At 47.4% G+C, this 14,244-nt stretch overlaps 1 protein-coding gene across 5 annotated transcripts in view; it reads left to right on the forward strand.

The window, feature by feature from the left end:
• The window catches only part of Eefsec (eukaryotic elongation factor, selenocysteine-tRNA specific), a 199,557-nt gene that overhangs the window by 97,806 nt on the left and 87,507 nt on the right, over positions 1 to 14,244 (forward strand). For 4 of the 5 annotated variants that reach the window (XM_021165245.3, XM_085840359.1, XM_021165246.2 and 1 more), the window contains exons 3-4: positions 2,786 to 2,882; positions 5,743 to 5,907. In XM_021165245.3, the coding sequence (XP_021020904.2) occupies positions 2,786 to 2,882; positions 5,743 to 5,907 (262 nt within the window). Of the gene's footprint in view, positions 1 to 2,102; positions 2,188 to 2,785; positions 2,883 to 5,742; positions 5,908 to 14,244 lie in introns of those variants that run through there. The other variant, XM_085840358.1, reaches the window with a different exon arrangement.

A 14,244-nucleotide genomic window follows, 5' to 3' on the forward strand; every position in this document is an offset into this window, starting at 1 on the left:
GCGCTCTAGCTACCCCAGTGCTGGTCTGGCCGGAAGAGGAGCAGCAGGTTCTTAGAGGCTGGAGACAGCTACAAGAACAAATGTCTACAGCTGGAGCATGGAGGCTTGCAGGCTGAGTCAGGAATGAGTCTCCTTGCCTGAGACAGAAGCCCTCATGTAGTGAGTTTCAACAGTGTCTGTCTCTGGCAAGCCTTCAAGGCCATCTTCCTTCTCCAAAGAGCACAGCATCTGGGAGTTGGCCTACTGACCAGAGCTAGTATGAATGAAGCCATCATTCTCTTCCTCCTCTAATAATCTGACAAGTTTCGCTCTCTAGAACTTATTGGCTCAGATATATATGTATATATAAAATGCCAGCTGGGGCCTGATTGATTGAGTTGAATATGTGTACATGCAAAGATGGTGAAAACTGGGATCAGTCAGGAGGGAGCTGTCAGACCTGGGAGGGTAAGAGAAAGCCTCTCAAACTTTGAGCATGTTTTCAATTAGGTCGCTTTCTCTATCTCTTCTTCTTTCTCCATGTTGTAAGGAGAGTGAGAATAGAGGGTGGGGAACCCTCCTTTGGCCTTCCACATTTGTACCCGATGCCTTGAGCTTGCTTTCAGCTGCATGCAGAGCCTTCTTTTAGACTGCCATGAAGCTCCAAGCTCAAGCCATCCATTCTACCACTGCTATCTGTCAGATATACCCCACTATGTTAGGGATCTATTCTTGCATGGATTCCACTTAGTTCTGAACCTTTGTTGCCATGAAATCTCTGGGAAGTGGGTACTTGGTTGTCAGAAAGGTGGCAGCCCATGACATTGATGCTGAGGTCAGGGTCCCTTCAATCTATTGTTGGGATATCAAACAGCCCATCTCTACCTCCTTGCCTTCAGAGGTTTCTGCTCTTTCTACTCCTACTGAAAAGTCTCCAAATAGGCCAGATACACATAGCCTTTCTGATGGGGTCCTCTAGGGAACTACCATATAGGAGAATTGTATTTCTTGGGGTCAAGTGCTTTGAGAGAACTCAAACCCATTCTGCCCCTTCTAGGGTTCAGCAGACACTAGCTTGGTTGTGGTTGTCAAGGCTACTACAGAGTTGGTGGGTAGATGGAACAAAGCAGGTTTGAAATATCTATTTCTAACTTGCTCTCAGATTCCCAGCCATTTTCACTTTTTTTGTTCACATTTTCTTTGGTTAACTCTAGAGTTCTGAAAAATTTGGGCCATTTCTTTTCATGCTCTTATTGCTTCCATGAAGAGGCTTTTACATGTGTTTGTTTACCATGGCCATTGATCTTTCTAGGTGTGTTCAGTCTGAGGTTCATAGCTGATGGATTCTCCTAAAGCTGACAAGTCCATTTTTTGCTAGTATGCTGTTGCAGTGAATGCTCATAAATGAGGAACTTCCAAGGCATGAGTGTAAATTGTGGATTTTATACTACTGTGCCACCAAAAGTGATAAAGAGGAGACCAGGAGGGCATCCGTGAGGAAGGGAAGAAAGCCAAGTTCCACACTTAGAAGGTCTATGTTTAAAGTTGGTTCTGAAGGTTACAACTAGTGTCTTTAATCTGCCTCTCCAGTCTTCATTTCCTCATCTACAACACGACAGAGCCATGGTGATGAGTTGGCTTAAGATATCATTGTTCTTGATATTGCTGTTATATAATCTATATAAAATTCTTTTTTTTCCCCCGAGACAGGGTTTCTCTGTGTAACCATGGCTGTCCTGGAACTCACTTTGTAGACCAGGCTGGCCTCGAACTCAGAAATCCACCTGCCTCTGCCTCCCGAGTGCTGGGATTAAAGGCGTGAGCCACTACACCCAGCTAAAATTCTTCATGATATGATGATGAATAAGATAGGAGGGTATGAGATAGCACCCACACAGTAGCATAAGAAATATTTTATGTAAGATATTGAAAACATGGAAATGGGATATGTGGCAATTTGAATGAGAATGGATCTTTTGTTTAAATACTTGTTCCCCAGTGGGTGGACCTGTTTTGGAAGGATTAGAAAGTGTGGCCTTGCTGGAGAAGGTGTGTCACTGGGGACAGGCTTTGAGCTTTCAAAAGACTCATACCCTTCCCAGTCTCTTTCTCTCTCTGCCTCTTACTTGTAGATCGAGATGTGAGTTCTCAGATGTTTCAGCTCCCATGCCCGTGCTCTGTGATCATGGACTCTAACCCTCTGACACTGTAAGCCCCTAGTTAAACTCTTCCTTCCATAAAATGCCATGGTGTCTATTACAATAGAATGTAATTAAGCCAGGGGAAATTCATTGGTACAAAGCATGAAAAAGCTATGTTCAGAAGAAAAGACAGCATGGGGGCTGAGAGGGATATGAACTGCTTTTACCTCCTTCCCTGACAGTGTTACTGTTAGTTTTGTTTTAATGAAGATGGTTTAAGTAAGGGATTCTCCTCAGCAAGAAGGGATTTCTAGATGCAGCTTTAGGAACTTTGGGATCACCAGTAGTCCTAAATTTCAGAGAACCAGATTGTATGGATCTTTTAAAGAGCTTGTAGTCTACAACCTGCCTAGATCCCTGCTGCTTCCTGAGGGGGCTCAGGAGGAGTTGAATTTCTAGGTGAACCTTTTAGATTCTGATGTCCTTTCTTTGTAGGACTTCTGTTTCACCTGGCAGTTCAGAGCAGTGGTGCTACCTTCCCATGTTCACCTGAAGGCTGAAGAAGAGGCACGTGGCATGCTCAGTGATGTGCCAGCAGCTCTGCAAGTCTGTGCTGGGTTGTGCTCACAGCCTCTGTGACTGTCATGATGATTGTTCTATTTCAGATTCCGGGGTGCACCGATTATTCCCGTGGCAGCCAAACCTGGGGGACCAGAAGCCCCTGAAACTGAAGCTCCACAGGGCATCTCAGAACTCATTGAGGTACTGTCAGCTTGAACCTAGGCTGCTCTCTGCCCCAACCCTGCTCAAGTAGTTCTCCATGTTCCCCTCTGCCTAAGAGGGAGGGAGAGGCAATCCTAGAAAGAGGTCTCCAAGGGCCTCTCTCTCACTCTGATGTCAGACTCTTCACCTCCCTTAGAAACTGCAAAACAAAGGTCCACAGAAGCCTTGGACATTGGACTCTGCAAAGTTCTTCCCACCCACTGTGTTTCCTATTCTGCCCCTCCTCTTTCACACTTCTTTCAGACAAAGCAGTGCCTTTCTCTGTTACCTGTCCCTCAAGCCTCCCATTGCCCTCACCCCTTCCTCTCACTCTCATCGAAGACTCAGTCTTGTACAGCATATCTGATCACAAGCTCCATTCCTGTCCTTCAGATTGTGCAGTCTGCCTCTACCTAAAGCTGGAGCAGCACAGCCTCCACTGGAGGAGTAGACCTTTTTTTTTGTTTTGTTTTGTTTTTTTGTTTGTAGAACTATGGGCTCAGGCTGTTCTTCCAGGCTCAGCAGTGGCAATGGGCAGAAACAGGGAACTGAGTCATCCAGGTAATCCAGTGCTGTTCCCCTCTCACTGAGCGGAGAGCACTGAGAACACAGCAGAAGCACAGACAGAGCACAGTGACGATGCTCACCAGCTTGCCAGTGAATGGAGCTTCCATCAGGCATCACCCTAGTGCTCCTGCTGAATACTGGTTTCACCACTGTCCTTGTTCTTCCCCTTGCCTGGCAGGTGGCAGCAACATCCCAGAGTAGCCAGCAGACAGGGATGTGTTCAAGGTAGTATAGATAGTGATGCAAAGGGAGAAGGCAGTGAGGAGGAAGTACAGTTACTTCACTGGGTGCAGGAGCTAGAATGTGTGCTCGCTTTGGCCTGCCTACTGTTCTCTGACTGGACTCAAGAGATTCATGGGTGTGGCTACATACATCCTTAGAGGCTAAGGCCGAGAGATGGGACGGTTGAGGTCAGCCCGCTTAGTGAGACCCTAAGTCAAACAACAGAAGAATTACTTGTCTTAGGTAACTCATTTCATGCAGTGAACAAAGTTGCAGTGCAGGGAAGGCAGCACCACAGAGATACTGTGAGGCTAAGTGTGTTACTTGGAGTGCTGTGTTTACCACAACAGTGACATGATTTGGCTCACCAGGTCCCATACTTGAGTTCTTTACATACTGGATCTGTAACACTTTCAAAGTTGGAAGGCTGAGGAAGAGTGAGATTCAGAGAAGTGTAATGACCTGCCCCAGTCCCTTTGTGGCAGTATGTGGGCACATCCCTCCTAAGACACTTCATCTATGGTCTTGATTGCATGAATTGTCCTTGCCTGGGGATACAGGCTCCCAGATGTCACACAAGCCTCATCAGCCATGTATTTCCTCCCCCCCCCCCCGCCCCCATCAAACACTCATGATGAGCAAGTATGGAATGCCAACTTCTCTTGGAGAAGTTACCTCCTCTTGAGAGTCCTCTTCTGCAGGGCTGAGTCTCCCCATCTATCACCTACCTCACCCCCTCTGTATGAAATGAATTGGTATGGGCAGTTCTGTTACTGCTGTGCCTTTCTGTTGGGGTAGGATCTCATTAAGTAGCTCAAGCTGCCTGGAACTTTTTTGTCATCCAGCCTGAACCTTCGAGGGTGTGTAACACAATGCCTGGGCTTTCTACTGTATGTCAGGGAACAGAAGAAAGGACACAGATCATTTATTACCTGCATATCTCAGTGGTAACTCAGACCCAGACCAAGGTTCACATGTGACTCCCATGTACCAACCATGCTGTGTTTCACACTTGACAGATGTTTTCTTGTTATTTTGTCAGTTCTAGAGAACACAAATCTGGGACAATTTAAGCAAAATCTAGAAAAATGTGACTATGAAACATGTCTACAAAGTGTAACATCTCAGATCAAGTCTGTTTTGAATCTCTCCATTATTTTCCTAAAGGAATTGTTAGCACAAGACAGTACTTTGAGAACACTTACTGCTGACCTGAATACCTAGACATTATTACTACTCTCTCTTGAAATCAGAAAGCAGAAAGCTCAACGAGCGGTGCAGCCTCTGTGCTCTTTAAAAAAAAATATATCAATTAGTTCTGACAGTGTCTCAAGCACATAAATAGTCTGAGGAACACTAGCCAGTTGTACTAGTGCATGTGGAAAGTCAGCCATGAAGGAAAGGCCAGACCCCAGGAGCCTCTGGCCCAGGGAACTTAGGTCTCCATTTGTTAGGGCCTTCCTGGCAGAGGGCACAAAAGCTTCCTGTGTGCAGCCCTTTGCCTTGGACCTCAGGCATCAGCTGCTGCCCCTGGAAGCCAGCTTTCCACCCTCTCACCAGGAGTTTCCCCTCGTCCATTTGTCCTTTCCATTTGTCCTTCTCTCACATGCCTTTCCCTCAAGCATGGTGCCAGCTACTGGCGATCTCTTAAGTGCATGACCTTGTGGAGTGGGTGGGGATAGACAGGCAGATGTTAACAGTAGAGAGTGGACTGTAGTGATAGGTGGGGAGACTCAGCCATACAGAAGAGAGCTCTGTAGAGGTCTGCCTGCTATGGGTGCCTGGCACTAGAGTGTGGCATGGCAGGCAAGGCCTGGATGACATCTGGAAACCAGATGAAGACTCTTGGAGCTTGCAGCTCGGGGAAGAACTGTACATGAGGACCGTAGAGCAGATGTCCTACAGCAGCTGCCTCAGCTGCAGCATGGAGGCCTCAGCAGGTCCCTCTTCTCACTGAGTTAAATTGTAGCAATGGTACTCTGACCTGTGCCAGCTTGCAAGGTGGCCCTGGAGGATGCCAGTGGTGTAGCCCCTGCACCCATAGGTGTTTATAGCAGCATTTCTTTTCCAGCTCCTGAAGTCCCAGATTTCCATCCCAACGAGAGACCCCTCTGGACCATTCCTTATGTCTGTGGACCACTGCTTCTCCATCAAGGGTCAAGGCACCGTGATGACTGGGACTATCCTCTCAGGCACTATCAGCCTTGGGGACAGTGTGGAGATCCCTGCCCTCAAGGTCAGTCCTGCCTTGACTTTCCTTTGTCTCCCCCCTTCCCCCATAACAGTAGGAGAGAGGCCAGGCCCTTGGTCTTCAGGGCAGCAGAGTCTAATGAACCTTTCTCAAGTGTTCTCTTCTACCTAAGGGATGAAGTAGCCTGCCCCTCTGTGACACCATCTGTTATTCAACCCTCTGGCTTCCTGGATTCTAGAACTACTGTTTTCCCTAGTCTCATAGTAGTGACTATATAGTGTGAGCTAGTGGTGGCCCACATAAGAGATTCCTAAAATAAACCAAGTCTCAGGGGTAGGGTGAGCTTGAGAGCACATGGCCAAGAACCTAGGGTGCTGGGTGAAATTCCAAGCTTTCTGAATGTTGGCAAAAATATGTGTGGAACTATCTCTATGCATCGTACCCTAGCCTCAAATTTGTAGCCTTAAATTTATGATTCTCTTGCCTTGGCCTCTCCAGCACTGAGATTCATATGAGGGGTATATGTGTATGTATGCACACAAGTCACCAAATCTGGCTTTAGATCTCTGGGTACCTTTTTCTTAACTAAGAGAATCTTAAATCAGACATAGATTTGGGGTATAGTTGTTCACTTTGTTAGAAATACAGATCACTCTGCATTCTCGGTGACTGCAGAAGGTACCCTGCAAGCCTTTTGAGAGTGGAGGCTTAAGGTCCGTCTCCTCCTCCATATACTGTGGCCTGGATGGTCTTGATAGTGACTTATTCAGAAGGTTACTTAATTGGGCCTAGTGGCACCCACCTGTAATCTAGCTACTAAAGAAGCCAAGACCAAAGAACTTAATATGATCCTATCTCTGAAAGAAAAAGTGGGGAGGGAACCTGACTATAGCTCATCGGTCCTAGCTTGCCTAGCATAAGACCTTGCAGATAATCTGCCCATGTCCAAGCACAGTGGTTCAGCCATGCAGGCACATGAAGTGAGCATGTTACTGCACAAGCAGGCCAAAAATGCAGCCCTTGTCCTGAGCCTGAAAGTGCCATCCTATTCCTGTGCCTTGTGCCTGCTCTTGTTTAGAACAGTGTGTTGTACACAGGTAACGTGCATGTTCTAGGGTCAGGGATGTATAATGCTGTATCCTACGTGAAGGGTTGGTGGCACAGGTAAGAATTCCCTAAGCAGGGAGATGCAGCTGGGGGTGGGGGTTGGGGCGGCCTTAGTTCTTACAAATCCAAAGACTCCTGGACAGTGCAGTCAGAATGGGGCAGCAAGGCTGTATCCTTTCCTGAGGAGAATTGTGGATAAAAATCTCCGCTATTCCCCCAGTATAGATCTTCCTCTGAAAAACACATAAGCCAAAGCCATTTTAAGCCAGGGGTTAAAAGCACACAGATTGAGCAAAATAAAGCATAAAATTATGAAAATAAACTAAAGTATATTTAACAAAAACAAGACTAGAGTTGTGACTTTGTGCAAACCCTTAGTTGGAACAGAAAGTAAATTGATGCTGAGTTTCTGAACAGTTCCTATGATCAGCAAGGCAGACCTATGGGACCAGCTTGACCATGTTCAACCCTGGGAAGACATGTTGACAGCTTGAGAGAGGAGCTAGAGCTAGGAAAGAGGTGTGACAGGAGGGAGGGCTCTCTGGTGAGCTTTGATCTGGGGCTCCATGTGCATTCAAGGGAGTAGAGAAGGCTCTGGTAACAGGGTCAGGAGCTGAAGTGCTGAGACCAAGGGCTTGGAGTGAAGGTGAGACCAATGTCTTCCTCTTGGGTAGGCAGACAGACATGTGAGTGAGGACATGCTCTGAGACCCCGGCCACCCTTTTTACCCATCCACATCCTAACCTGCAGCCTCTGGCATGTGGCAGGTGTTTGGCACCTGCATATCTAACTCTTGTCTTGGTGTGGTACACCTGCACCCCCTGATGATGTGTCAGTGATCTTACTGGTCAGGAAAAACAGAACTTATAAGCAATGTATTTGAATATTCAGCTAAGATTGCCAAGCATGGTGTGGAGGATGAAGCCTTCTCTCTTCTGCTTCAAGTAAGGTGAGGAACAAATCAGGGAGAACTGTTAGGGTGTGGTGATTCCACAGCTTCCTGGATTTTGTGACTGCCAAGGCTGCTGAAATTGGGAGATGACTGTCGAGAAAGCACGACTGCAGTGGGGGGGCATCCTTTTGCTGGAAAAATTAGGGTGTCAAGTGGACCCAGTCAGGTATCTCAGAAAAAGCTGGGATGAGATAGACTTGTTGAAAAAGTATGTGTGAGGCTCCTCTTATTTAATGATACAGATCCCTGTGGTGCACATGACATACCCCTACAATTCAGAGACTGTTGTACTAGCAAAACCCCCAGACAGGAAGAGGGAGAGGGAAAGAAAGAGAGAAACAGAGAAAGAAAAGAGAGAGACACACACACAGAGACACATACAGAGAGAAACAGAGGGAGAGACAGAGAAACAGACACTGACAGACTATGACAACTCCAAGCACAGGGGTGGACTTGGGCTGGGGCTGCTAGTGTCCTGTTCCCAGGCAAGGCCTGTCACATGCCCAGAATCTTTGTGGACATGCTGGCATTCTCTGCAGAGGGCTCGTAGGCTGTAAGTGCACAGAAGCTCAACTCAGAGCCCAAATCTCAGTTTCTTGACCTATCGCCCCTGCACAAGCTGTGATTGGCCAGTGCCTGTCAACTCTGTCAAGCGTGAAGGCATCATAAACTGTGGCCTTCTTCCAATGCACAGTGCCATCCTTGTCAGATCCCACTAATAGCTGCAGACACGTTTGACCGCATGAACTCCCTTGGAGGAAGGACATGGCCATTCCAAATAAACAGTGCATTCCCCTGGCCATACCTTGGCCTGTTTCTGCTGCCATGTCCATTCCCAGCTGGGGTTGATTAGCTAAGTGAGGAAATGCTGGGGAACAAGGAGTAAATGACAGAGGTGGGGGTGGAAATCTCAGTTAGATCCCAGAGAGGTTTAAACAGCAAACATCCCGAAAGTCATAGCTTTCTGCCTATCTTGGTCTACAGGTTGGGGGATCCCTCTGGTGAGATTTTATCTGGAGATGTAGGTGAGTCATATTCCTGGTAGTGATTGATTACTGGGTTGTAATTCCAGAGACTGTGAAAGCCACAGATGTAGGAAAGAACATGCTAGGCCTTCGGAAAACCCATAGCTAGCATTTTCCAGCTCTTTGGGCCCGGGTAAGTTGCACAGAGCTGCTGGACAGGGGATGTAGAAGATTGGAGAAGTGCTTGGCCAGGCTTCTGCACCAGAAGTGGCAGTGTCTGAGTGGACGTCTTTGTTCTTTGTTGTCTTTTGGTGTCATATGTGGAGCTCTTGTAGGTTCAGGAAGGTAAATGTGGTATGGCCTGGCTGTAAAGATACCAGTCTCTAAGGACTACTAATAGACTTACTGGAAAGAGATGTGCTTTGCAGACAGCTGTGGCCAGCCAAGACCAGACACTGCTTGGATAATGGTGAGGTCTATTAATGGCATATTTAGATACCTGTTTAATTCATGAAACATGTAGAGAGTTGGAATTTTATAGCACATTCCTTCAGGTTGTCATGTTCAGACCTACTCAGCCCCAGAGAAGAACAGGAAGACCTTCAACACCACAGTGCATGGTTGCTTCTGCCTTTGCCTTGGCTCTTAGAAAGTGGTAACAAGGAGGTAGAGATTATAACATCTGGGAAGAATCGTTTTCCTCACTTGTACAGACCTCTACTTTCTTTTACTACTAGTAGTACTATTTTAAATTAAAAAAAAAAATTGAGACAGGGTCTCTGTGTAGCCCTATGGTCTGGAACTCATCATACTATTTTGAACTCAGAGATCTGCCCACCTCTGCCTCCCAAGCACTGACATTAAAGGCTTGTGACATCAAGCCCGACTCCATCCCCATTTCTTAGCTTAGCCTTGATGTACTCTGCTAACTGTCCCTGAGGTTCTTGGCACTCTCAAGACTCTGCAAGTCTTTTTTCCTTTAGAGAGCTACTCCCCTGTCCTGGGCCTGTGAGTGTTCAGCCTGGTACTCACCATGTTATGGCAGCATTTGTCTCTGAGCTTTTGTGTGTATAATGCTGACCTCCTAGTTGTCCATCTGTACTCAGGACTAGACCCAGGATGGGCTCTACAAAATATGTTGTTAATAGGCGTAAAAACCTTAGAGCAAATAATTGAATTGACTTTTTGTCAGCATTTGGTTGGAATTGGACAGTGAGTATCCTTGGAGGCTATATGTAGCTTCTCCTGGGGCTGTGTCTCCTCCTTGAGGCAGTGTCCTGATGCTTCATCAGTAAGCCAAGGTAGAGATGTGCCCTGGGTCACCATGTGGTCTTGTTTGGGAGGAGCAACTGTCATCAAGTGTGTAGGGCTAAACAGCTGCCTTCCTCGGGCCCTGGTCTAGGAAGCAGCTTTCTTTCTCTGACTTTCATCTAGATGTTATATCCTGGCTTCATTGCTAACTGCTTTCTGCTTTGGAAGAGGCATGCTGGAAGGCAAGCCTCCCTATGAATTTGATATTTTCATGAGTTGGCTTTGTGGAGTCTGTTCTTCAGGTCTGCATGTGCCTGGGGGTGCCAGATGCATGGGCTTGGAGATCATTACTGGCTATGGTAGAACAGCAGGGCAGGAGGGAGGCAGAGGTAGACATTGGAACAGTCATGGGAGAACTGTGTGGCTGCCCTTTGAGCAGATCAGCCCTTGCATAGTGACCACACAGCCCTGGCTATGCTCAGGCTTATCAGACCCACTGAGGCCACTACCGTCACTCCATCTAGTATTTTTTTTAAAGATTTATTTATTATTATATGTAAGTACACTGTATCTATCATCTGTCTTCATATACACCAGAAGAGGGCATCTGATCTCATTATGGATGGTTGTGAGCCACCATGGTTTTGAGGATTTGAACTCAGGACCTTTGGAAGAGCAGTCAATGCTCTTAACCGCTGAGCCATCTTTCCAGCCCCTCCATCTAGTGTTGACAGAAAGACCTTACACAGTCAACTGCCTGTGTCCAGGTGTCCGACCTGCTATGTAACCCATGGTTCTCAGTGTTCTGCATGGCACAGCAGACTGTAAGCTTCTGAGACAGCCACTTCAGCCTCAAAGTCATATTCACAGCCTCTCAAGATCACCTGCTGCTCTCAATGTCTGCCTCAAGTAAAGTAGGAACTGGGTCAGTCCTGTCATGAAATCTGGGAGACCTTCTGCAGATCTAGCTCAGTTCTGAGGTATAAAGCCTACTCTCTGTGTCATATACATCTATCTTCCTACTTTCCCCCTTCAAACCTGAGATGGCATACTCCTGTGCTTAATCCCTAATGCTACTCTATCCCAGAGACTCAATCTGATGGGTCAAGGTTTCCCTGTCAGTGAGAGACAAAGCTAAAATGAGAATTCTGAGGCTTGGAAAACCAGCATATCTCCTTCCTCAGACACTGGAGAGAGAAAGGAAGTAATGCCTGGACATGGAACGTGATAAATGCCATCAACTGCCAGCCCTGGAGAGGCACAAGAAAGAGAACAGAGGCAGGAAGAGGGGCCTAGAAGTAGAAGACTTGTAGGCTTCTGGGAAGCACCTACCTCAGGTCTGGGCTTTGTGAGAGCCACATCTTCAGTCTTCCAAGTAAGGATGTCTACGCAGCTGGAAGCATGCCAAGAGACAGGAGCAGAACCTTGTCTTCAGCTGTCAGGAGTGTAAGCTCAAGATGCATACATGAGCACCTGAGAGCTGCAAGGTTTCTGGGGAGTTCTCTGGGAGAGCTGGGATCTGTCAACAGAAAGTAGAAGAGTAGAGGTTGGGCAGGAAACACAGGTAGCAGTCACCTACTTTGCAGATCAGGCTTTGGACACATGGCCTGTATTTGAAGCTTTGCTCTCTACTCTGTGGGATAGTTACATTACATCCCAAGGCCACTGTTCCTTCCTTGGTTAGTCCATGATGACTTGACAAGATCTACACAGTATGCCTGTGGGTAGGGCTGGCTGTCTCTGTCTCTGCCATCAGCTTGCCATCAACTTCACATAAAATCCTGAATCCTGAAGACCTTTCTCCACCCCATAATCCTTTTTACTTGGTCCTTAGAGAGTTCTAGCTCAAGTGCTGGTCTGAGCTTTACACACAAACAACCCAGTACACACTGGTTCACGAGACTTGCCCCATGGCTTGCTTTCTGTCTTAAGAATGTGAATCATGTTTTTCGTGAAGCTGTAATATCCTGTAGATAGACTAAGGATGGACAGTGACAGGCAAGCGCAGGAGATTAATCTCAGGAGGCAGGTAGCGGGGAGGAAGGTTCTCTGCTGTCATCTGAAGTCACATTCAGCATTTTGCACAAGTTTTGTTCCTGTGGACATCCTGAAGGCTTTCTAACCCCTCTATCCCAATAACATATTACACCATATCAGCCTGAGTGTCAGCTGCAACTTGACACTGGTCCCAACATGTACCTCCACGGTGCCCTCATCCTTCCAGTGCTATAGTGGGTAGTCTCCCTGTCTTCTGGGCACAGTTCTATGGTCTGACAGTCTACTCTCAGGAATAGTGCTGAGACCCACAGTACTCCCAGGGAGGCTCTGATGGGCCTGGTCCTACAACTGGGGGTCTACCGTGTTCTCTTGAGGGTTGAGTACATATGGTTCTATTCAGGGAGAGCCGAGTCTAGGTCACAGTGTCAGTATGGGAGATGTACAACCTGGGTATCTTGGAAGGGGGGAAGCCGAGAGGAGCAGTGCTGTCCTCTGCCTAGCTTGCCCATTCACTAGCCCTCCAAAATATCTTTGGACTTCTAGGTCTGAGACCACAGATAAAATCAAACTGCTGAAGAGTCTTGTCTGACCCTAAGCCTTGCCCCAATGCAGACTGAGCCCCACCCACTGGAGTCTAAGCCTTACCTGATGGCTGCCTGCCAGTGAGAGCCCTGCCTAGGTAGACTGGTAGACATGTACAGGTCCATCCATCCCCTGCTCACCTACAGTCTGAGTTCATACTTTCCACCACTCTTTCTGCTGCAAGGCGGTGTGTACGAGGGGTCAGAGCTTATAGAGTCATGCTGCCCAGCTTGTACTTCCTACACTGGCAGGTCACCTGTCTGCTGTATAGCTGGGAGAAGATGTCACCGTCCTCAGATAAGAGTGTGAGGATCGCATAGCTGTTCTAGTTTACTTTTCTCTTGCTGAGAAAACACTGATCAAAAGCAACTTGGGGGACAAAGGGTTTATTTGTCTTACAAGTTATGGTCTATCATCAGAGGAAGACATGGCAGGAGCTTGAAGCAGATACCTTGAGAAACACTGCTTACTGGCTTGCTTCCCCTGGCTTGTGTAGCTGACTTTTTAAATACAATATAGGTCCACCTGTACAGAGGTGACACTACCTACAGTGGGATAGGCTCTCCCACATCAATCAGCAATCAAGAAAATGTCCCTCAAACATGCCCTCAGACCAATCTGATAGAGATTGCCATTCTCTCTTCTCAAGCATAGGTTTGTATCAACTTGACAAAACCCATGATAATGGCTTAGCAGGTTCCATACTCGACACCTCAATGCCTAGGTGAGGCCACAGCTCTTGTGGTCAGCACTACAGGATTCACCAGTTTCTGCCCTCCCCTGCTGGTGATAGGGCTTAACCCAGTGGATGCCTATTTAGCAGATAAGGTGGCAGGAGAGTCTGATCACTTCAAGTGGATATCTCTTATGGGAGCTGCCTGTTAGTAGAGTACCAGCCCGGGGAGCCTCACAGACTTGCAAGTGGCCATTGCTTCTGTATGTCCTACCACAAGGCAAGGTCCCCTGTCCTGTACAGGCTTTGAGTTGGACTAAGTCAGTTTTTGTTTCTAGTTCAGGAAAGTGATTTGGTCAGAAATAACATTTATGGAGGGCTGTGCTGTATCCCTGGGCATCATGCCCTGCTAGAGCCCAGAGTCTAGGTCCCGAGTCTGCATCCCATTGTTGGAGCACAGGTGAGTCATTCCTCTGCAGTCTAGGCTACCTTCCTGATGAGGACAGCATCCAGATGGGCCTGAAGGCACTTGTCCTTTTTACTATTGCTTCCCTCCCATGTTGGAGAAGGCGGCCAGGAAAGCTCTGACTCGGGCTAGGTCATGATGGATTCTGAAGTGTAGTGGATAAGGGCTAACCACAAACTTTTCACCATAGCTTTGGGGCTGCTGTGCCCTCCTTCAGCCATGGCATATGGCATTTGTCACCAAGTAAAATGTGAGCTGACAGTAACCTGAGATCTGGCAGCACTACAATTTGGCACATGAAATGGGTTCTCTATTGGGAAGTGAGTGGCAGCCAGGGTTTGGGGACCAAGTAGAAGTAGCCTTTGGTGCAGCAATGCTGAGCTGGTCA

This window comes from Mus caroli, unplaced genomic scaffold, assembly GCF_978045245.1.
Source record: "Mus caroli unplaced genomic scaffold, Mus_caroli_1 scaffold_7, whole genome shotgun sequence".
NCBI classification, from domain to species: Eukaryota; Metazoa; Chordata; class Mammalia; order Rodentia; family Muridae; genus Mus; species Mus caroli.